Source organism: Mus caroli, chromosome 18 (assembly GCF_900094665.2).
Source record: "Mus caroli chromosome 18, CAROLI_EIJ_v1.1, whole genome shotgun sequence".
In the NCBI taxonomy this organism is placed as follows: domain Eukaryota; kingdom Metazoa; phylum Chordata; class Mammalia; order Rodentia; family Muridae; genus Mus; species Mus caroli.
The window spans coordinates 1,748,477-1,773,426 of NC_034587.1; the positions used below are offsets into that span (position 1 = coordinate 1,748,477).

Here is a 24,950-nt window from a genome sequence, read left to right on the forward strand (position 1 = left end):
CCTTCTTGAGTTCTTTATATATATTGGATATTAGTCCCTTATCTGATTTAGGATAGGTGAAGATCCTTTCCCAATCTGTTGGTGGTTTTTTTGTATTTCCCCAAGTGGCCAGAAGGGGTCTCTCTCCCATTGCTCCAGGGTATGAGGAAGGCAGAGTCCCATCCCTTACTGGGATCCTGCCGCCTATTTATCTGACAAGTCAGTTCCAGCTTTTCTTTCCAAACAACTAAAAATTCCTTGTGACTATCATGGAAAGGAGACTCTTGTGAGTTCTGAGAGTGTGGTGCTGAATTCTCGGTTGGCATGTCCTCCTTCCAGGCTGGCACTGTTAAAGAAGAGTGGCGAGGAAGACTGGAAGAACAGGCTGATTCGGAAGCAGGAATATGGCAAAGCCACTGGCGGCCTGCACACGCAGGAGGTGGAGCAGTCCCTGAAGAAAAAGGTACTGTGTCCACCTCACGAATGCCTCACTGTGTGTCTCAGGAATGAGTGTGTGTGGCTTAACCACCCCTGCTTTAGCGCACTGGTGCTTCCTTGCCCGTAGGAGACACGGTTTGTCACTGTGCTGCTAAAGCTAACCACTGGGTCAAAGCTGGAGGCCAAGATGGGTGTCAGCACCATGCAGCTGCCTCAACAAACATATGCCTCAGTTTCCAAATGTGTTCACTGTTAAATCCTAAATAAAGTCTGGTGTTAGAATGTGATTAGTCTTTCAAATGAGACAACAACTAACCACAACAGTTTATAAGCTGCATATCAAACACGGGATTCAATTGCGGTCCACGAGGACTTTCTGCCTAATCGTAGGCCTGTTTCATGATGATGAGGTATACCTTTTATTGAGGACCTATATATGAATATCAATTAACTTAAGTCAAATGTGTGAGCATTTCATATGTAGGCGTATCAACAAATTGTTGACTTACAAATGTAGTGATTGTCAGCCTTGGCCAGGTACTCACTACTTCAGCCATGATGACCTTGCCCATGGTGCTGTGGATACAGATGTGCTTGCTGGCTGAGGACAGTGATACACTTGAGCCACACCCAGTTATCCAACTTCTGAAATCAGACAGAGAACATACAGCTAAGCAGCAGAGCTGTCAACTCTGCATGGCGTCACTTCCCAGTGCAATTGTTTTGAAAGACCCATATCCCTACAGTCAGGTCAAAATAGAAATGAAGCTCAAACTGAGATGGATTTCCCACAGGTCTGCTTAGGAGAGTGAGGACTCATGTTATTTCCAGAGTGCTGAAGGTAGAGGATGGGTCTGAACTGCTAGGCACTTGGCTGAGGCTCTTACAGGCAGGAGACTTGGGCTCCCCTGCATTCACTCTTGGGATAGAAAACCCAGTTCTGGAAGCAGCAGGACTTTAGGCCCAACCTGCACCTGCATGTACTACACAGGGTTCACTTGGCTCCCCCTTCTGCAGCCACAGTGAACCCAGTGTTCCTAGACTCTTCGGTGGCCTAGTTCACTTTGGCCTAGACAATAAACTCTTTGAAGTTAAAATAAGCTGATCTATTTTGGGCTCTGTCCCTCACAAGGGGAAATCTCAAGTTCTGTTAAGGCCACGTGGTTTTCAGATACCTCTGACAAGACGCAGCTTCATTTCTTTGCAAGGGCTGAAGCACACAGTACTTCCCTGCTCCTACGTGAGGGAGGCAGTGCCCTAAATCTGTTGTTTTTTACGATGACACTTAGGCTTGCCAGAAAAGTTACTCCAAGTATCATCTCCAGAGAAGGGAAGACACTGGTGACATATGCATGCAGACAAGAGTCTGGTGCCTATGAAAAACTGAGACTTTCTCATGGGTGGCCATCAGGATAACAGGAGGGCGGGTACCACAAGTGTCAGTTTTGCAGCCAAACGCAAAGAAGCTGGACTTATGATCACACACACCCCAATTCTGAGTCTTTCAAATAGCATACATCTATGGTTACCAAACATTTTCTAGCTCATGGTATTTGGTACAGACACAGGTTGCAGCTGTGGGAACATAGAAGAGTAAGCCATGTTCATCCCTCCCATGAAAATCCATGCAACCCTGGCTAGGAAGCATGCTGTGTAAGTTAGGTGGTTAATTCACTTGTTCCAGCAGCTACCTTAAGAAAAGAACATACTTCAGCATGGTGACAGCACTCCCAAAAGAGAAAGACAACCAACATTGACCTGTGGCCTCTGTATGTGCACACACATGTATATCTGCATATACACACATGTACCACAAAACAAAATCAATTCCTATTTCTATTAATACCATACTGATCATTTAAAACTTTGAGGATCTAGTAAGATCCTAGAAAGGACACTAGCAGGCTGGAGAGGCAGCTTAGTGGTTAAGAGCAATGGCTGCTCTTCTAGAGAATCCAGAGTCAATTCCTAGCACACATGGGGGCTCACAACAAGTCTGTAACCCCAATTCCAGGGAATTTGACACCCTCTTCTGGCTTCTGTGGGCATCAGGCATGTACTCAGTGCACAGGCATACATGCAAGCAAATACCTGTACACAAGAAAACAATGTTATTAAATAAAACCATTAGGGGATGGGATGGGAATAGCAGCACACACCCATAATTCCGGCTCTCAGGAGGCTGGGACAGGAGATTTCTGTATGTTCATTCCTCCCCAGGATTCATAGTAAGTTTCAGGTCAACCAAGGATACAGAATAATCCCTCTCTCAAAGCAACAACAACAACACATTAAATAAATAAATACCTTGGAAATCTGTAACTATTTTCTCTGTCAAAGGTGTTCCCAAAGAAACCACGATGTTTCTACCCATGTCTCATCTGAGTCCCTGTGTGATAAAAAGGTCTTATTTGGGCTCATGAGTGGCTCTGAAGAAAGTAAGACTTTTCCTTATTGTTCTTAGCCTTCATCTCCATGAGCAGTTATTTGTTTTTTAAGATATTTCTCAAAATCAAGATTAACGAAATGACTCTTAAGATCACTGATTCCCCCAGCTTCCTTCCTTTCCATGGGAATGATGCTTCTTCATCCCCTCTTCTCTCACTCACAGCCCCTATTCCTGCCTCCTGACTTGAGTGAGTGTAGGTCTGGATGAGCAGGCAGACGCCTGGGCTTCTGAACGTGGCACATGCACTTGGCAGTAAGGACCCAAAGCCACTAAGCAGTAGCACAGACCAGATCCACACTTGCAGGGACATGTGTATTTCAGCAGGATTTGTTCCCATGTCCATCAAGAGAAGGAAAACAAAGCAAAGTCTTCCAGGGTCCCCTGCTGGGTGTCTTCTTCCTTTCTAGCGACCTATAACTAAACCTCAGCCCTACTTGGGCCTAGTCATCATTGCAGTATATAAGGTGACCTATGTCTGTTTGAAGACAGTCATCCAGTGTCTGGGACTTTTTCCAGGAAATCAAATCCCATTGTAGAATTGGCTGTTTTGGGGTCTGTGCCTGTGTGTGAATCTTAGGCAGGAATGGGTTGCCCTAACTGCTGCTGCACTAATAAGGTCAGCTAAGACTGGGATCTCAGATATCACAAAAAAGACCTGAAAATTCAAGGAAGGGACCCTTGCCACATTCATGCTGGAATTGTCTGTCATGGCTGAAGAGTGTCATGCCGTGGGGTGATGTATGCTCATGGGTTGTCAATCCTCCTGTCCCTGGGGAATGGTTGCTTGCCGTTCATGGCGCTGGAATGTGCGCATGTGCATGCTTCTGCCTGACTGAACCCAGGCACAGAGTGATCGGCACAGCAGACTCTGCTTTTCCCGTCCTCTACAATGTTCCTATTTATTTTAACCTGTAGGAAGAAGGAGGACTTACAGATGATAATGCCATTTCTAATGTGCTTTGGGTAAGCCTGACTCTAATGCAGGTGTCCTTCTGTAACAGAACACAGTGGATTCCGCTGGTGGGTGCAAAGCTTAGACACACAGCCTGGAGACAGAGGTACAAAGAGAGAGGTGTCTACCTTATAAACACTACAGAGCATCCTCAGAGCCATGCCTCTGAATAAGGAAGCTGGGGATTCTTAGTGGAATCTTATATGTATATATGTGTATGTATGTATATATGTGCATGCATGTGTCAGTCCTGAGGCAGGATACCAGGACACAGGAGAGTATCCATGGTTTCAGCTGAGTACAGTGCATTCCTGCCCAGGTCACTGTTGGTGACTATTCCCTCAGCTCTGACCCACATCATCTGCCATTACATCAGCATACAGGATAGTGTCCCTCCCCTCATATACTTTGTCCTTTACTGAACATTATTCTTACCTTCTTGATTTTGCTCAGCTGATGATCTTAATCTCTGTGGAGCTGGAGGACACTAACTTGTCCCTGGGTCTTCTTGTACTTTGAAAGCTCATTTCTCTTCAGTCCTGGGCAATATTCATGTGTCTGAATGGACCAAGCTTATTTAGCCATTCACCTTCTGATGGCATCTTGGTTGTTTTCAAGTTTGGGTAATTGTGGGTAAAGTAGCTATAAACAAAAGCCCATGTGCAAATCTTTTTTTGTTAAAACACAAGTTTCAGGTGACTCAGGTGTGAAAGGACAGGACTGAGAAAGTAAATGTGTGCTCAGTCATAAGGGGCTTCCAGATGCCTTGCACAGTGGCTGCATCAAGTTCACATTTCTCCAGTATCCAATGAGGTGTGTCATGTTGCTCAAAGTCTTTGAAAGCTCAAAGGTTTTTAATGTCGGTGTTTTAGATTTTGGCCATACCAAAAGATATATCATAGGGTCACATTTTAACATGTGAGACCTCACAGTGTGCCCCGGTTGACGCTGTTGTCATGTGGTTCTTTTCTATCCACGTGTATTCTTTGTATCCACACCCACACAGATGCTTTCTTCATCCATGTCCCAGTCTCTGAGTTTTAAAGTCCTTTGTAAATCTTGGATAACAATCCTCAGTTAAATACGGTCAGCAAATATTTCCTTCCATTCTGTGGTTTGTCTTTTCATTCTTCTGACAGAATCTTCCACAGAGCAGTTTATTAATCTCAGTGAAGTCCAGCTTGGCAACTAATCCTTTTATGAATCATGCCTTTGGTATTCTACCCCAAAGATGGTCATACCCAGGCTGGGGAAAATAACATGCATGAGGCCATAAGTTTAATCTTAGTAGGGTGGTGTGTATACATGCACGTGCATGTGTGTGATTAAGTTCATGTCTAGAATTTCTCCTATTTCCTCTTGGAAGTTTTATAGTTTTACACTTCACAGATAAGACTATGAGCTATTTGGAGTTAGTTTTTGTGAATTACATATGAGCTAATCTAGGTTGGTTTTTGTTTTATATGTAATCAAAGTATGCAAATATTCTAGCACATGACTTCTTAAAAATACTCTCTTCTCCATAGTATTACCTTATTCCTGTACTCACTGCGGTTCAGTCAGCTGTAGGTATACGGGTCTGGTTCTAGATTTTCTATTCTGTTCTGATGATGTAGTCAATGCCATACTGTTCTGGGTCCTGTAGCTTCATGAATATTCCAGCTAAGAGTTCCACCTTTATCCTTCTTCAGTTTCTGTGGGCTGTTTCAAGGTTTCTGCTTCTCTATATACATTCAAGTTCAAGATAAGCTTATCTATTTATAAAAGAACCTTGTAGGGCTTTTATTAGGACTACATAGGATCTAGAGAATATCAAATTGGTGATAAACATCTATCCATAAACACTGGATATCTTCCACTGAATTTTTATTGTTAAAAAATAACACTCTTTTAACAATTTATGTTTTATGACCTGAAACTTTAGACCATTTTAAGCCATGTATTATCACCTTTAACCGTTGACCCAGATATACATGTTAGCATGCTGATGGATTAGTGTTCTCAGGGATAAGTCCTTTACTTTGCCCCAGAAGTGGTGGTGTCTTGAAGTTTCAAGATTCAAGAGTAGAGAGAAAGAAACAATGTGATTGGACAGTGCACAGGCTCTGAGGCAGGGTGCAGCCTCTGCTTCCTTACCTGCTCCAAGGCTGTGGAGAGTGAGGTGGTGTTCTACCCAATGGTCATCAAATCCCAGGAGATGGTGAGAGGACCAGACCAAAATCACTTAAAATTCTGAGCACAGGGCTTCTACATCATTGTCTCGAATTTCACATTCCCTCGGCACTGATACAAACATGATTCGAAATCTTTGCTCAGGGAAAGGTAACGCTGACTTCTTCACCATCACACAGAACTTTGATGCTTGGCCTTATTTCTATTACTTAGCATATGCTCCTATCATTTCTGCAATCATTTACTCAATGGAAGGTAAAAACTTAACAGCAGGATCACAAGAGTTCTTCCTACGAACCTTGCTAACTGTGGAGGAATTTTGCCTTTTAATTTGCTGCTAATCTTAATGATACCTGTGCTGCACTCTCCTGCCATATCTCATCCCTGTGGGTGAAAAGTGTAGATTTGCTGTGATTTCTCAGTAGGAGAAAGTCAAGCCTGTCTGCAGCATCCTGGAAACACCTCACTGGTTGTCCCGATGTGTCTGCTTAGCCGCCTTTCTTCCCAGCCTCTTCTCTTTCTCTGCCACACCCCCGTCCTCTCTCTCATTCCCTCTGCTTCTCTCTGCCATATTGATGGCATCTGCATTTGCAAGATGTAAAGTAGACCTTCTGCCAGTATTCTGCTTCTGCTCTCGCTATCTAGGCTACCAAGAACCCATCTGCAAGCTACACGACAGGACACAGAACATATCAAATGAGAAAAAGATATAGTGCAGGAAAATCAAGACAATAATGAAGTTTCAAACTGAAAAACGAAAGAGACAAATACAGATTTGTTCATACTTGCAGGAGTTTTCGTTCACTGGGGTGGATCTCCTAGGATTCTCAGGGAATACACACTGTTTACCTGTTATTCCTGCTACAGCCTTAGAAGACCAAGGGGTGCAAACTTGGTGTTCCCCAGGACAAACATGCCAAATAGCCAAGCTATCTAAAATTTCCAGAAAAAGACAAACTTCTGTGTTTAATACTTGCACTTAGGGGGAAATGAAAAAGCAAATTCCTTCTGGAAGGTTAGGGTAGAGCCGCTTTATCCCAGGGCTCAGAACTTTCATCTTCCATAAAAATATTTTGGGTGCTTCCAGAAGAGCTAAGCTGTTGATTGGAGGAAAACATTTTTTCTCAGTCACTAGCCACATGACTTTACTACACTCTGCACTTTGGAGAGGCTATGAGCTCACCATAGAGAAAGGAGCCAATTTTAATGGCATTCTGTATGGTTTCAAGAAATATTTTTTAGCCAACTGCTATGTTGGTTTTAATTAAACCTTACTTGGACACTTCATTTTCAAGCAGACTTATTCTCTCAAACTTCATTGTATCCTTCTGTCAAGAGAACTTCACAGTTTACTTAGTAAATTTACATAGCTAAAGTGTTCTTTGGAATTAGGGTCATGGTATCACTCCTGAGTGGAAAGCTTTTAAAACTGTTAGTAGCATTCATAGTGGCAACAGTGAAAGCTTGTAGGGAAGTTTCCATCCCAGGCAGGATGCCCCTATACCCTTCCCCTGACACAATTTCTGCTTTCCACTCTTCCTGCCACTTCCCTCTCCCTCTTTCTAGTCCCCTCCCATGTCACATGTGATTGTACGTGTCTGTGACCCTGAGACTGTCCTTATGCATTTGACTGAGTATGTATGTGTGTGTGACTATTAATATGTGTGATTGTGTTTGTGTTTATATATGTGTACTGTTAGTGTGTGTGGTTGTGTATATCTATATGTCTATGTGTATCTATGTGTGGCTGTGTATATGAATGTGTCTGACTTTATTTTTCCTTCCTAAACCATGAGCACAATATTTGTGCAGTATGACAGCCTGCTCCATTTAGTACTTCAGTGAGTGCTACCTAAAATCCAAGGTGTTTTCCTTCATGCCCATGATACAGTGATGCAATGATCACGACAGGTCTCAGGTTTAACCCAATCACGCCTGTGTTTGAACTGTCAGTGTTCCCCAATAACAGTCTTACTAGGCCCAGCCCTGGGCCCACACCAGGATCATGCGTTGCATCCAACCTCTGGGACAAGGTTGCCACTGGGTCTGAACTACTAAGGATACCAGAACCACTTCTGGCCGTGAAGTTGTGCGGAGAATCCTGTGCAAGGAAGATTCCTGGGTTAGATGATGGGGACACTGGCGTTTGTCACTTGACCAAGCCCGCTCAGTCAGTCAACAGGTTCTCCAGCGCGGGAGTGAGGATTAAAAGGAAAAAAGACAGTTAGACAACATTGTAGCGTGACCCCAGTCAATTCTGAGACTGAAGGCAAATTTTTATTTTCTAATCCACTTTTTATACCATTTTAATTACATGCAAGTATTTTGGACAAGCAATGCAACAAGGAACAACGCAGTAGTACGATAAGGAACGACTAACAAAGCAGCAAGCAGAGTCCCGGGATTACTCCTAGGATCATTGTTACAAAGGGCTCATCATAGTGCCCGAAATACTTGAGCCCACTTCCTCATCTATGCCCAAAAATCTTGCCTGAGGCCTAGTTCCACCCTAAGACTGAAATTCCTGCCTTATCCTACTTCCCTATCACAGCCTAAAGTTAGATTCTTGCCTTATCTTGTCCTAATGTCAGATTCCTGCCTGAGCTTACTTCCGTGTCCTAGGCCAATGTCAGATTCCTGTCTGAAGCCCACTTCTTTGTCCTTAGCCAATGTCAGACTCCTGCCAAGCGGTACCCCAAAAGGCTTTCCACAGTCACTGAAGTCACCCATGTTAGACTCAAATGCTAAGAACCATTGTTCTCGGTGTGGGTTGTGTCTCCCACAAAAAAATCCTAGGTGTCAGATCTGTTGTGATCTAAAGCCTCCTCCTGGGTTCCTTAGCTGGTGACATCGCTGCAGACCCGGAAGGCCCACCCAGTCCTGGGGAGTCTCATAATTCACATTCCTCCTAACCAGCTCTCCTACTTCACCAACCCTTGAGGAGCTGAGTTGGTTGAATGTTATTAACCAGGCTCTTCGTGAGCCCACATGGGTAAACTCTCCACATGAACTCACCCAGGTTCAGAACACAGGTAAAACAGGGCAGCTTTGTCTCTTAACCTGTTTGTTACTGGGCAAATGCTGCCAGCTGAAGCTTATACCTCCATCTTTCTCCTCTTTTTTTCTTCCTCTGTGCATATTGTACACAGAGAGTCACAGAAAGTCGAGAGAGCCAGATGACGATTGAAGAGAGGAAGCACCTCATCACTGTGCGCGAGGAAGCATGGAAGACAAAGGGCAGAGGCGCTGCCAATGACTCCACACAGTTCACCGTGGCAGGAAGAATGGTGAAGAAAGGTCAGACCTGTGTGTGCATACATCTCTGCATGCATGTCTGTGTGCACACGCAACAAGGCACACCTGTCCATGGAGAGAGAATAGTACATGACAACTCAGGAGGGAGGAGGGAGGCCCCAGTCTTTACATCTCACATTGCACTGGTGTTGAGTGAGCGAGTGCGTTTTGACAGTTGTGTAGGGTGTTTTTGCTGCAGACACCATAGTACTGCGTCTTCAGTATAGGAGGCCTGATCATTATTTTAGAATCATCTGTTTGGAAAATGAGTGCAATTGTAGGATTAAGATGCAATTGCAGCTCTACCAAAAGGGGGAAAAAAAGGAATTTTAACAAATCACTTCCCATAGTTCCTTTAAATTCTTTCCATCTTCATATGGACTGACATACACACATCTAGACACACCTTCCCACCATACTACCACCACCAAGGAAGCCTTTTGTAACAAAGGCAGTTTAGCAATAAGGAGTTCCTCTTGTTCTTTGCAAGTCAGCTCTCATGTCCCTTGACAGCAGGCGTGGTGGAGCACACCTTTAATCCCAGCACTCAGGTGGCAGAGGCAGGTGGAGTTCTGAGTTCAAGGCCAGCCTGGCCTACAAAGTGAGTTCCAGGACAGCCAGGGCTAGACAGAGAAACCCTGTCTCGAAGAACAAAACAAAAACAAAAAAACAAACAAAACAAAAAAAGAAACAAAAATAAGCTGTGGCTGACAGAGGTCAATTTGCAGGCGTGTGTCAAATGTCTAAAAGATGTTCTGAATTCCAGAGAAGAGATAGGGATGCCCTGCAGATCACCACGTGCACCATGGACCCCAGAACTGCTGTGAAACTAAACCCAGAGATAACAGAAACAGTATTACCTTGATCAGTGGTCTCCAGAGAGTTTGAGGATGTTCGTGGCTCTAAGTCATGTTCTATGGCACAAGGTTAAATGTTAGGGTCCCTCAATCATCCATATGCATGGATAATAGTTTCTTAAACTATTATCTAAAATCAGATTTCCCAGTTACTGGTAATGTCTTCACCTAAACTTAGTCTTTGGGTTCTACATCCTCAGTACAGCAGTTCTTCACCTCAGACCTTCCATTCTGAATAGAGCCTAACTCTTTCATGGCATTCAAGAGATGTTTGCCAAAAGGAAGGAGAAGGAAGGAAGGCAAATCTTGGAGGGTAATTTCCTTGAATCTTACTGGAAGAAGCCTTTGAGACAAAGGTGTCAACCTTGAAGGACAGCAGAATGCCATTTGTCCCCACAGGATGAAGTGGGACCTGGCTTTTCTTCAGGGGATCCTGGACCTGTTTAGTCAGGTGTATTCTGGAGCCCAGCCCTCTCCCCACATCTCTCACCCCTCACCACCTACCACCCACCATCAACCCCTTACTAGCAAGAGGCAGGAGTCTGGGCTCAAATCCATTAAAGTCGGCTGGAACTGAACATGAACCAGAGCTCAAGGCTTCAACTGCTGGCTCCAACTTGTATCCTAATGGTGATTTGCCCAGTTTTTATTTTAGTTTATTTTGCCATCTCATCTGAAGAGTCCTAATGGCTCCCCCCATGTACTGCTTCCCTTGTGCCCTGATGCACAGTGCCGGTTTGGATATGGAGTAGTCTACCTCACATTGACTGTTCTGTTCCTATTTCCCTGTACACACTGTGTATTTTCCCGGGGCTCGTAAGTCGTGGGCCTTTCTGAGGGGTAATAATTTCCTTGCTTTTAATCTGATACAAAAGACCACCTCTGTTTTGAACTATTAGTTCTTTTTGATTTGCAATTATATGGCATCTGGTTTTTGTTGACCACAGATACAACAGCCCCAGACCCTACCCCACTGGACATCCACAGGATTCTGATCTCACCGTCCCAGTGAAGACAGTTGCCCATTCAAACAGTTGCAGGGTTTCATTGTTTCTCCCCAGGAAGCTCTGAGCTCTCCTGATTTTCTTTGGACATTCTCTACTTTTTATATTCTATTACTCTGTGTAACAATTACCACATCACAAGATCTCACCAAGTACTCTGAGATGGAAGGAAAGCCTTAGAAAAGCCATCAGTAAAAGACATAAATATATTCCCAGAGAGGAGGCTCATGTCTGTTGCTTTTAGAGTTCACTGAAAACAGCTGTGGGGAGAACTTTGGTTGCTTTAACACTTCGAAACTTCACCCTATATCTCCCGTTGCTTTATGGGGAAACCCATACCTTCTCTAGCTGAGAAGGCAATGTCCCACAGGTCCAGGCATTATGACCTGACTGACAGCAGGGGGCGCTATAGCAGTAGGATTTGTCCTGAGTCTGTGAAGAAGGGTAGATTTTGCTAGTTACTTTGGGACTCTCAGCCTGCTGAGCTGAGAGAGTCTAGTTATTGCTTTTAAAGCCAATGGACTCCTCTGATAACTCAAGCACTTTTTAGTAGGTAATGGGTTGATGTCTGTCCTATTTTGTGACACCCAATTTTACTTCCTCGTGGACATGAGCTTTTTGCTGATCTGGTAACAGAAATGAGTTTTAGAATGTATGCACATATATTTGCAAGTATATATGCAAATGAATATTGAGAAGTGTTTCCATCCAGCCTGTTGCTCAGAACTTAAGTATGGAGCCACTTCCAGTCTTGCCTTTTTCCTGCATTTGAATGCTTCATTAGCATCGCTAGCTCATAGAAGGAAGGAGCAGAAAGCTCCTCTCTTTCTCAGAAGATGAGAGTAACATACATCTCTGTTGTTGTAGGACAGCACTTACACGGCTATGTCCTCTTACACACACACACACATACACACACACACACTGCAGAGGGTGCAGAGAGCAGCAGTAGCACATTAATTCTTTACAAACACTACATTTACTTCCCCAGTGTCCTCTACTTGGGTAGGGGTGGATATCTCTAAACTTCTTCTCTTATGTTTTCATATGTCAGCTGAGTGCCCTCTGTGCTAATAGTCCCCTTTGCACTTTTCATATGTCCTTCAGCCTCTGCTTGAGTAAACACTTCACCCTCCCCCATGTCTTGGGAAACATGATTATTTGCAGCATACCTGAGCTGGGTGAGCTTCATCCTCCCACAATCCCAGATCGGTCTGACGTGTGTTTGCCTATCTTTCTTCTGAATGCTCAGACCTCTGGGTTATTCTCCACACAGTCAGTGCTCATAAGTTCACTCTTGTCATTGCCTCTTCACAGACTGGAGAGAGTCCTGGTGCCTGAGGCTTTGCTGCCTCGGGCAAGGAAACTTACTCCAAACATCCACTGTGGGAGATGGTGCAAATTTGCTTTTCCCCTGTGGCCCTCACTACTCCAGAAAGCCTTCAGAACTCCTTCTTGTTCCAGCATATTCTGGAAGCCATGTACACTCTCACACCATTTATAGGCTATGAAAGTGCTTCCCCTTGTCTTTGCTGTTTATTTTAGAGTATCAGCTTGCCAGCTGCATAGTACATAGGAAGAGAAAATCCTAGGTATGGCTGCATTTGGTGGCCAACCTGTGCATACTTGTGCTGTAAGAACATGTACAGGTTCATTGCGTTCTGTAAACTTCCACAATTAATCTTGAACATGCTAAACTGTCCCCTTTGAATTCTGCAGGTCTGGCGTCACCCACATCCATAACTCCCATCTCATCCCCTCTCTGCAGTAAATCAAGGGGCACTACCCCGGTTTCCAAACCTTTGGAAGGTATGTGTCTCTGTCCACAGTGACATGAGTGTTTGAACAGGGAAGCTCAGGGATGCTTGCTCACAAATGGTTTCTACTTGTTTAGATATTGAAGCCAGACCAGATATGCAGCTGGAATCAGACCTGAAGTTGGACAGACTGGAAACCTTCCTAAGGAGGCTAAATAACAAGGGTATGTGCCAGAGGCCAAAGTGGAGCTTTAGCCTGTCTTACTGCCCCACGCCTGGTCTCTGCTCTCTGAGAACCTCTAAGTCCTAGCTTTCAACTTAACTTTTGGAGTTTTGTTTTGTTTGACAGTTTTTTTATTATTATTATTGCTGTTGATTTGGGGTTGTTTGTTTGTTTGTTTGTTTGTTTGTTTGTTTGAAACAAGGTATCACGTAGACCAGGCTAGCCTTGAACTTACTTCATACCCAAAGATAACCTTGAAGCACAGGCATGTACCACAATAGCAGGCTCTCCAAATCCCACTTCTGATTGGGTTCTCTCTTCAGCCAAGTTATCTCCTTAATTATCTACTTTCAGCAATTTATACACACACATGCTTAAAATCTTTTGTTATTCTTCAAAAAAATGAGCTTGTAGTCAGTACTAACCAGAGTTCTCTGATCCACTTAATATCCTAAATTTGGGGTGCCCGATAGCACACATGTTACTGACTCCAAACCCTTGGGATGCCATCCAATCCAAGTGTCACTCAGTGATTTTTGTCTTTTCACTATAAAGCAGTTAGTGTACAAATAGAAAATCAACTAATTGGATGGGCTTTGAACTTTACACACCATTCCTGCTAAGGCAAAAGATATGTTTTCTAATAATCCCAAATCATTTCTAAAATAAAACTCTAGTAAAAATGATGCAATAAACTATTATAATAATTGGTGACACAAAAGGCAATATGAACAAATAGCCTTTTCTCTCTTGATAAAACGTATCTGTCCATCAAGTACCAGGTACTAGGAGTCCCTACAGGCTGAAAGCTCCACAAACACTGAAACCCAGAGCTATAAGGTCATAACATAATAGTTAATCTAACTGGGTAAGATATATTAACAATGAAATCTATTGCACTGTTGTCTTTGTTAGGGTTTCTATGGCTTTGATAAATACCAGGACCAAAAGCAACCTGGAAAGGAAAGGGATTTATTGATTGACTGATTGATTGGTCTTACAGCTCATCATCCAGGAAAGTCAGGGCAAGTACTCAAGTAAGGCTGGAACCTGGAGGCAAGGACAAGGGTAAAGGTCACAGGGAAGCACTGCTTGCTCTCCTGCTCCTTGTGGCTTCTGCCTGATTTCTCACAGCGTCAAGGACCACCTTCCCAGGGTTTGCACCACCCACAGTGGGCTGGAGCCTTCCACATCAATTGCATAGGTTTGCCCACAGGCCAATCTGTGGGGACTTTTTCTCAATTGGTACTCTCTTTTCCCAAATGACTCTAACCTGTAGCAAGCTGACATAGAACTAGCCCAATACAATGGAGTTACCGTGATCTAGTCCATGGTCACCTGGCAACAGCCATGACCACTGCAGTGTTCTACCTGCTCTGGGAAGTAAAGTTTTATTGAAACATAGCTATATCCTTTCGTTGACCTGCTGTCTGTCCATAGCCACTTTTGCACCATAACAGCAGGGTTGGAAATTGCACCAGAAGCTGTGTGCTCTCCTCAAAGTGGCCCCAAATGCTTCCTAGTTCTTTCCAGAAAATGTTTGCAGAAACCTAATATGGGACAAGGCTAAGGTTAGCTCCCTCTAGTAGAAATGGGTCAGGTTAGCAAGTGCTCCTGTGTTTGAGGGCAAGGTCGTCCTGTTTCCTGTCCTGACCATCACTGTGCAGGTGGGATACCCCCTGTGAGATGCACAGGGAGCCGGGGTGCAGGGGTAGGCAGGAAAAGGGCTTCAGACGGCACTGCTGTGCTTTCCCCACTCCGGGAACTTAGAGAGGGGACATAAAGCATTGCAGGGAAAGGTCACAGCAATTGTTTATTGAAAGCTCATAGTGTATTTGCTCCATTATTGGTAGTTGCTGGGATACAGGAAACGGTTCTCACGGTCACTGGCAAATCTGTCAAGGAGGTGATGAAGTTGGATGATGATGAAACATTTGGCAAATTCTACCGCAGCACTGATCACAATATACCCAGAAGTCCTGTGGAGCTGGAGGAGGACTTCGATGTCATTTTCGACCCTTATGCTCCCAAGTGAGTTTGAGGATGGCTCCTTTCACATGCTCCCCCTGTCGGCTCACCAGAAACTTCTGCCATGCGTATTGCTCTAGAACAGGGTACACAGTGCCTCAGGGTCAGCCTGCTGTCCTTGAATTCTGCTGCCTGTGCCCTTGAGGGGTATGACTGGTTTTCATGTCACCCAAGCATTGTTCTGCAGTGTTTTATAACATCACCACTAAGAGTTTTCCATAATTCTCCCACTGGACACCACTGAACTTGCTCATAACTGGATATTTGATTTACATGAGCTCAGATTAGCAGAGTGAATTATGAAATTAGGAGCCATAGTTCTTTGCTTCCAAAAATGTATAAAATTGACATATGTCCATGGGCTTTCTCAGAGGCACCCAAAGATGCCCAAGCAAACTCTATAAAAAGTGATTATGTCTTAGGATTCCAGAAAATACATGTGTTGAACTGAGATCAACAAAAACAAACAAGAAACAAACTTGGGAGACAATTTAGTTTAAACTGAAGTGTGCCTTGAGTGCACAGAGACAGTTGCAGCACATTCTCTCTTAAGGCTGTCTTTCCATATGCTGGCTTCTCTCTTGATCAAACTACAACCATAGGGAAAGAGGTCCCCGCATCCACCACCAGATGGACAGGCAACTCAGAGTCAGTTCCCATTAGATTCTCCAAGACCAGGTTTGTAGATCATTGTTCCACTTGGGTCCAAAGTCCATCTCTAAACCATTCATGCAGTCTAGCAGAAAGATGATGCCCTCCACCCAGAGGAATAAGATGAACCCCAGAGGAAACCCCATATAGCATTAGGGGGCACTTGTTCTAAGCAAGCTGCACACAGCCCACACTGCACACCTCTGCTCTTCCCTATGCAATTGTCAGAGCACCAGTGTCTTCCAGGAGTATGTTCACTTGTGGAAGGTTCTCATCAACTCCTCCTGGTGCAATGTGCTGCTTCACATGTTTCTCTGTCCAGTTCACCTTCTCCCCACTCAGCCATCATTGCTGAAGCTGTTATATATAATTGTGAAATGGAATAATTTAAACAAAAGTATATTTGTGCTCATATACATACTGGTGGTACACAGAGACCTAAGCCCTTGGCAGTTCTTTATCACCACAGGAGTCTGTTGGGAGGTCATACCACTGATACACTGCTTCCACAGACTGCTCTACCCAGACTTCAGTGAGACAAGTCTCTGGGACCAGAGATGATTCTGAAGGCCTCTTTTATTCCAGTATACTCTTCACAGGCACGGTTCTTTTCCTTGGGTACCTGGTAGACTGAGTTAATAAGAGCTGTGAACAGAAAAGCTATGTTTGTAGAAAAAATTTAGTCTGGGGCAAAAAGGTTCAATGGAAGTAGAGTTGTCATCTGCCAAGTCCAAGAAATTGTTGGTGATAGCAACAGTAGGTGTGTGTATGCACACGTCCCCTGAGTGTCCAGGCTCTCTAACCCACACAAAATCATGAAGTAAAAATAGTGGACTCTATTGCCCTGGGTCCAAGACCAGAAAGTAAAGTGACATCCTGGGCCACTTCTACTTTGCCTGCAGGTTGACATCTTCTGTGGCAGAGCATAAGCGCCAGGTCAGGCCCAAGCGCCGGGTCCAGGCTTCCAAGAACCCTCTCAAGCTGCTGGCAGCACGAGACGACCTCCTTCAGGAATACACAGAGCAAAGGCTAAACGTGGCCTTCATGGAGTCCAAGCGGATGAAAGTGGAAAAGAGTGAGTGTGGGGCTGCAGCCTGCCTCCCAGGCCTGAGCGAGCACCGCCTGTGTGTTAACCTTTGATCTGCCTTGCAGCCACCTCAGCAGGTGTTCAGAGAACACTTCTTTACGAAAGTGACTACACAGACACATGTATGCCTGCTTCAAATTTAAAGATTTCTCACTAAATTGATGCTGAAATTATGCTGTTTTGCTGAGTTGGGTCTCGAGATGGAAGTGTCTCTGGATTTTGTAATCCCTCCAGCTTTCAGCTCTGGCACACCCAAGCACAGCAATTCTCCACTGAATCTAAGAGGGTTTGAGGCGATCTCCTGTGGATACCCAAAGGAGATGCACATCCTCACCCAGCACTTGAAACCACTGCTTTCAGATTATGCTGGGAGAGGTCCTGGGACTGCGTGGAGATAGGTTAGGTGGGTTAGGGTGGGGGACTTGGAATGAACTGGAATGGTTGGTCTCTGACTCTACCCTGACCCTGAGCTACATCTCGGCTTTATCTGGCCTAGAGTGTGAGTTCCACTATGTCAAATTGTAATTTCCATGGCAGTAATAGCATCCATAATCTTGATATTTAAATATTTCTGTCGTAGTCCTTATTTTTCCTTTTAGTGTTTGTAAATTGATTTGACAAAGGTTTTTGGTTTGAGAGTATTTAGTGGTGTACATGCCTGCAATCCTAGCACTCGGTGTTCAAACATGGTAGAACCCCAAGTTCTAGGATAGTCTGGACTACATAGGGAGACCCTATCTCCAAAACTAAGGGAGGGCGGGGGAAGGGAGGGAGGGGGAAGGGAGGGAGAGAGAAGGGAGGGAGGGGGAAGGGAGGGAGGGCAGGGGAAGGGGAGTGGAGTTCCTTCCAGCTCCCTCCACCGTAAACCATCCAACCTTTCTCCACGCAATGGAAGAAGGGAAAAGGGGAAATTTAGAGGAAACATGGTTTTCAAATTCTAACTAGTTGATTGAGAAATGCTTCCCAAAAGGCAGGAGCCATCTGAGTTACCAAATAGCACCAGTGTTATGGTTTCAGTAGAATCCTGTGGGGCATATGAGCCGTGCAACAGGTGGAGCTGTTTTCAAGCAAGAGTGAGGTCAAGACATCCACAACCTCAAAAATCTCATCTTGATAGTGGCTGGAGTAAGGATCACTCCCTCCCTGCCCAGGCATGCATGCCCTGGTGCATGTAGCCTGTGTGAACCCCCCGCCACACACACACCTCTGTCCTTCTTGAAGTAGCCATGGAGCCTTGTGATCAAGTTACAGGTTTAAGTACCTGGGCTCCCTCTTCATGCAAATGAAACATTCCCAGCACCTCAGCGCTGCCAATAATGCTCTCTGTCTCTCTCTGTCTCTCTCTGTCTCTCTCTGTCTCTCTCTGTGTCTCGCTCTGTCTCTCTCTCTTTCTGAAAACCCCTATACTCCTCAAGATTTGTTTAGCTCTTGCTCACCCCAAATAAAAGAGAACTGTTTCACTAAATACTGTCTAGAAGAGCTGCATCCCACAGGCCGACAAGTTCTGTGAGACTCGTCAACATTGGTTGATAAGTCCTGTACTGCATTTAATTCTGCACACCGTGGTTAAGCATTGAACAGTGCAATGCCTCATACTTGAGTCCAGTCAGTTAGCAATTATCTATGATTACAAATACTGGCTTTCAACCGCGCATCCCTTCTGACCTCCCTTCACAGTGTCATCCAACTCCAACTTCTCAGAAGTGACGCTGGCAGGCCTAGCCAGTAGGGAGAACTTCAGCAACATCAACCTGAGGAGTGTCAATCTGATGGAGCAAAACTCCAACAACAGTGCTATGCCCTACAAGAAGCTCATGCTGTTGCAGATTAAAGGTATTCTTTATAGTGATCTAAAGGAACTTTGGCAGGCTGTGGTTTCCGTCTTGTCACCATAGGACAACAAACTCCTGGCTGCATCCATTGTTCCTATGAGGGGTCAGGCAATCTATCTGAGTCTCCCCTTCTAGGTGCTACACTGTGGCATCGCTGACTCCATCGGGCCTGGAATATTCTGCCAACTGGACCTCTGAGAGCTTGTGAATGAGGACAAGGGAGTTGCTGAGTAGGAGATCTAGAGTTGGGCTCAGTCTTTTACCCTTTCAGAATCTCAGCTTTTGGTTCTGCTGCCTCTAACCCAGTAGCCCATACCCCAACCTGCTGTGCACTTTACCAGATATGCCCTCAGTCTCCAGCATGGGGCTGCAAAACCTTCCCAGTTCTCCCTACTGGGACAAGGCATGGCCCACACCAGCCAGATTAAGGAAAGACATCCCCAGGGATGGAAGCATGGGAAGGCAGGAGTGAGCCTCACTCATCCCCAGGTTCCACTCTCCTGCCCTTTTGAAGGAGCAGCAGGAAGTTAGGGTTGTGAGGAGGGAGAGTGGCGACTGTGTTACCTCTAGTACCCCAGCATCATCACCCGTGGCTTATCAAGGATGGATGGAGTAGCTTCTGCCTCCACCAAGGATTCTAGGGTGTTTTCTACAAACCCGTTTCCTTTTTGGTGTATTTAAAAATTAATAAAGGGTGGGGAGACGGCTCAGTGAGTAAGACTGCTTCTTCTATCAGCATGGGAACCCGTACTTGAATCCCTGATACCCACATAAAAACCAGACACGGGTATCTGTGCCCGTGACCCCAGCATTGCAGGGCAGAGACAGACAGACCCAGGACTTTTCTTTCCAGCCAGTCTAGGTAAAATGGCAGGCTTCAGCTTCAGTCCCCAGGGAAGAAAACAACTGGAATTCTCCTCTGATTGCCACATATCCATGTGTGGGTATGCACACCTGCACACACTTATGCACACAATCGCACAAAAGACAAGTGAGACGTTTTGGTGCAGAAATCAGACTAGGTCTGCACTCACCTAATGCTCTGCCTTGGCGAGTCACTTGAGTCACTTAGAAGGGTGGTGCAAGTGGTACAAAGCAGTACTTCCCTCCAAGATGGCCCCATCCAGGTGCTCAGGAGTTAGTGTCTGTGCAAGGAGATCCTGAGGGGAGGCACGCCTTACCCTGCAGCATGGCTAGGTGTGAGCAGGCTGTGTGAAGAGAAGGTGGCATGAATGTGACAGAGAGGTCAGGGTGTCCTTGCCACTCTTCCAAGACAGGAGAACCTTGGTACACCTACAAACACACTAAACTCCAAGGCTTTGAGGCCACTCCTAGGAAGCTCGACAACCTTCGTGCATGTACACCATGCATGTACCTTAGGGCTAGCAACACCAACATGTGGCCCATCTCAAGTTCCACGTGCGCCTGGTCCTGGGACCTTACACTAGTAGTCAGAGTCTTTAGAACAGGAGGTGTGTAGCTGGGATGTGTCCATTATGGAAGTCTGAATGGCGGTAAAAGGACTCTGGGGCTTGCCCACAGGAAGAAGACATGTGCAGACAAGGCTGGTGGAGCCCCGAGCCTCATCACTCAACAGTGGGGATTGCTTCCTTCTGCTGTCTCCTCAGTTTTGCTTCCTGTGGGTGGGAGAGTTCTCCAATGTCATCGAGAAAGCAAAGGTCAGTGTCTAAATGACAAGATGCTTGTACTCCTGTGTCCTTTATACAACAGTGAAAGTCTGTGGCATGCATCCAGTTTGAAAGCCTGGGTCTTAGCTGACTCCTGGGTGACTAGCATGCATCTGTGAAGAGCCAGTATGGCTCTTTCACGGGAAGCCCCAGGATAGTGTTCAAAGCCTACGAGTTAGCTGTTGAATCTGACACACTGAGCTCGGTTGTAGAGCTACATCTATCTAGACCATTGAAGAAGGAGTTAACACACATCCACAGCCCCAGACAAGGAATAATGCCCGAAGCCTGTAAGTTATCTGTTGAGTTTCACACTCAGGGTTATTGCTCCGAAGATGCATCTGCTCCCACAGTTCCATTTCCTTGGCTGAGACAGCCGACATCGCACGCCTCTCCTGAACACTGACTTTTCTCTGATGTTAGCATGGGTGGACCACACTGATTTTTCTTCCCAGGTCATCGCGTCCTATTCTTTTCCAGGCATCTGAACTTGCAACGTTAATTCAGACAAAGAGGGAGCTTGGTTGTAGAGCTACATACATCCAGACCATCGAGGAAGGAATTAACACACATACTCACGCAGCCAAAGACTTCTGGAAGCTCTTGGGTGGCCAGACCAGTTACCAGTGTAAGAGTTTACCATATTTTATAGTGAAGATGCTGGAATATCCTGTGTCCCCAGCCCCATCCCTTAACTGATGCTCTTAAGTCACCTACTTTCTAATGTCCTGCCTTACCCTAAAGCTGCCGGAGACCCAAAGGAAGATGAGCTGTACGAGACAGCAATCATAGAGACGAACTGTGTCTACCGCCTGACAGATGACAAACTCGTTCCTGATGATGACTACTGGGGGAAGATTCCCAAGTGTTCCCTTCTGCAGTCCAAAGAGGTATCAGCTTCAAGGATCTAGAACTGCAGAGTTCTAACTGGATCCATGCTATCAAGCACAGCGCTTGCTAAAGGATACTTATTTACTGTTTCAAACCACTACCGCTATCTACACCATACAAAGTTCAGAATATTCTTCATAAGTGGCATGGATTATTGAAGGACTTTATATTTTACATAAAATATAAATATTAGCTCTGCATCTTGAGTTATATATAAGATTAAATTTTAGTTAGTCCTTAAGTTTCAGGAATAATTAATGTGAGTATATGAAGCTATATATAATTAAAATAATCTACAGATTGGTTAAATATTTTTTTTCACTTGGCCCAGTAGCTGTATATTTCCAGTGTAGAAGAAAAGGAAGCCATACAAAGCCCTTACACTCCACTGGGGAGAAGCATATTCGAAAGAACTCAGGGCCAGCACAATTGGTTAGTGTACTGCCAACCATGGAGACCTGAATTCAGTTCCCAGGTCTCACATGGTGGACAGAGAGAACCAATTCCCTTGAATTATTCTCTGACTTCCTGTGTGTACACATGAACACACACAAACTAGTGATATTCTTTCTAAAAGTCATGAGATTTTCTTTTTTAATTTTTATAAGTATGGTTATGTTCCTTGTGTGTATATCTCTATACTATATGTATATTCTGCCCACTGATCACAAGAGGCATCCGATCCTCTGGGATTGGAGTTACAGACCACTGTGAGCCACCACGTGGGTGCTGGGAATCGAACCTGGGTCCTCTGGAAGGGCCACTGAGCCACCTCTCCAGCTCCATATGTTCTCTTCTAGCAATACTGTCTTTTGACTAGAGAGCTTGTTCATTTACATTTTACCTACATACACAACACTAATCTAATTTTAAAACTTTTAGTAAATACCAAGAATGTTACCCCTAGAGCTTACCAGCCAAGTAAAATAAGTTGGACATGAAGAGACAAATATTCAGTGGTCTCATCTATGTGTGGAATAAGAAAGACAGAAAAGAAAATAGAAACTTCCAAGAGCAGGCCTGAGGAGAGGCAGAGGGCAGAAGCAGCAGGGATGGGCGAGCAGAATGTGTCCAGGTATCTGTTTCTCAACATGCAGCTGCAGTCAGCCAACTGTTGCTACTGTGAACCCTGCAAAATGTAGAGATTGTAGCTGTTTCTGCCACTAAGACAACAGCAAGCAGGAGCGAGTGGCAGAGTAAGGCCACTGTGCTGGTAAGGCCACCTTACCCATCTCTATTCTATCCCAGAGCACCCTGTTTATGCAGTGTAGATACATTCAAATATATAATAATGTATTTTAATAATAAACTGAGCAAAGTGTCATCTAAAGCTATATTGAGGGTATGATGTATATGGACACTTAAATGGGAACAAAAGTCACAGAAGAAGAAATAATTTTAAGAAGAGATGAAATGGAGCCTAGTTGAGAGTTAAGACAGACTTCAGTGTAGGGGAAATAGGCAGGACAACAGCATTCCATTCATTCTACTGACACTTAGCACTAATCACCGAAGGTAAGAATGGCATGATGTCTGCCCCGAAGGGTCTTAGAACTGCACAAGGAGGGACAGTGCTGGCTCCTTAGCACCTGCTATGTGTGTGATAAGCAGTGAGAGTTGAATGAATGAATGAGAGGGTATGTGAAAGTGAGTGTAGGAGGGAGAAGCTAGGTAGAAAGGAGGGAAGGAAGACAGGGAGGTCCTTACATAACTCTGATTTAAAGCTTTGGGTGGTGCCAGCATTCAGAAGATGATGTCATCAGCAGAGCTGGAGCCCCAGAGTCTGCCTTGACGTTCATGCATCATTTTTGTGCTGTTTCCAGGTCCTGGTGTTTGACTTTGGTAGTGAAGTTTATGTGTGGCATGGGAAGGAAGTCACGTTAGCACAACGGAAAATTGCATTCCAGCTGGCTAAGCACTTATGGAACGGAACCTTTGACTATGAGAACTGTGACATCAACCCACTGGACCCCGGAGAGTGCAATCCTCTCATTCCCAGGTGCCCCTGCTGCCCACCTGCCCACATTGGTCTTGTCACACAGGCATCTAACATTGCTTTTTGTACAGAGACCGCAGATTTAGGAAGCTTACGTGCTGCAGCCTAGGAGGGTTAGCTGTCACCTAACTCATGAGTCTGGAGGCTGTAGTTTTAGGAACACTCCTCAACCCCACTCACTCATCCACCCCGACGACCCCTGCCACCCCTGCATGTCATGTCAGGGTGATAAGTCTGATTGTGGTAAGTCAGTATTTTCCAGGTTTCTGAATGTGCCTTCCTGCCCTGAGCCCCTGACACTGTGGTCTTCATGTGTGCTGGGGTTGAGGGGAGGAGGATACTGTACTGAAAGACTGAGTGTGATCTTAACATTACCCATGTACTAGACTTTGGAAAAACATTTGGGTAAATCATCAGAGTAGGTACAGAATCTAGAATGATGAATTTTTTTTTAACTACTAGACCCTCCAAATGCTTTAAAACTGTTTTTATCATATAATAAGAATCAGGCATGTATGAGACAACTTTCAAGTTTCCTGCATAGTTTTCTCCCTTTAAAACCCAGTAACTGGTTTTATTAATAGTTAGTTTCAATAATTAAAGCCAGAGCTGTAATCCCAGTACTCAGAAAACTGAGGCACAAGGTCACTCATGAGATTAAGGCTGTCCTGGGCTACATGAGTACCACACCAACCCAAGTTACAGAATAAGAGACCCTGTCTGAAGGAAAAAAACAAGAAAATAACAAAAATTAAATATTTAATCAATGTATTAAAAACTTAAATCTTTAGGCAAATACTAATTAATACTATAAGAACTAGGATTTTAAAGGGCTGAGACAAAGCCTAGAGTACTTCATATAGATAGACTAATGCTGGTTCCCTGGGGACGTGAAGGTGCAGCCAAGATTGTGCACCCAGCCCCTCTTGACACACAGCAGCTGACAGCCTTGAGTTGAGATGACTAGCCCTGAGCAGTTCATAAGTCACAAGAGGAAGTAGATAAAGAAGGCCAGATCCCGCTCCCAGAGCCATGCCCTTCACCACCCACAAACTACTGCATCTCCTGCTCCATTTTACAGCTTGTAAAAAGCAGATTCCAAACCTGAATCTGCATCTGTAGCCATCTCAGCAAGGCTGCAGAGGAGAGTTACAGAGTAACTCAGCTGAGGCTTGGTGATGGGTGTGAGTGTCTTGTGGGTGCTCCAACAGCTGCTGTGGCTGAGTCTAGGCCCTTTTCTTATCTGCTCCCATGCTGCAGGAAAGGACAAGGACGGCCTGACTGGGCAATATTTGGAAGAGTTACGGAGCACAATGAGACTATTCTGTTCAAAGAGAAATTCCTTGACTGGACAGAGCTGAAGAGACCCACAGAGAAGAATTCTGGGGAAGTTGTCCAGCAGAAGGTACAGTCCCTAAGAGCAGGTCAAGCAGAGACCAGCAAAAATGGCCATGGTGGCAAAAGCTTCCAGGACACACTAGTGATGACGCAAGATGCTTTCCGTGTTCCAGTCTCACTTTCACTGTTGGGATCCTCAGATGCTAACTCAACATAGCCTTCTAAGTGTAGTCAGATACCCTGAGATGCCATAAAAGCTAGATGTCTTCACTGTCTCATTAGCAGCTATGATGGGGCTGGTGACAACGATGGTC

The 24,950-nt window shown here is 44.9% G+C and overlaps 1 protein-coding gene across 16 annotated transcripts in view; it reads left to right on the top strand.

Annotated features, from left to right (window-relative positions):
• The window catches only part of Svil (supervillin), a 199,800-nt gene that overhangs the window by 157,958 nt on the left and 16,892 nt on the right, over nt 1-24,950 (top strand). For 12 of the 16 annotated variants that reach the window (XM_029472009.1, XM_029472012.1, XM_029472020.1 and 9 more), the window contains 13 exons: nt 319-442; nt 3,782-3,829; nt 9,140-9,287; nt 12,865-12,954; nt 13,040-13,126; nt 14,979-15,156; nt 16,707-16,879; nt 18,569-18,724; nt 20,266-20,402; nt 20,892-21,039; nt 21,156-21,301; nt 23,126-23,301; nt 24,559-24,703. In XM_029472009.1, coding sequence (XP_029327869.1) covers nt 319-442; nt 3,782-3,829; nt 9,140-9,287; nt 12,865-12,954; nt 13,040-13,126; nt 14,979-15,156; nt 16,707-16,879; nt 18,569-18,724; nt 20,266-20,402; nt 20,892-21,039; nt 21,156-21,301; nt 23,126-23,301; nt 24,559-24,703 — 1,756 coding nt within the window. The remainder of the gene's footprint in view (nt 1-318; nt 443-3,781; nt 3,830-9,139; nt 9,288-12,864; nt 12,955-13,039; nt 13,127-14,978; nt 15,157-16,706; nt 16,880-18,568; nt 18,725-20,265; nt 20,403-20,891; nt 21,040-21,155; nt 21,302-23,125; nt 23,302-24,558; nt 24,704-24,950) is intronic. The other 4 variants (XM_029472014.1, XM_029472015.1, XM_029472022.1 and 1 more) reach the window with 1 other exon arrangement.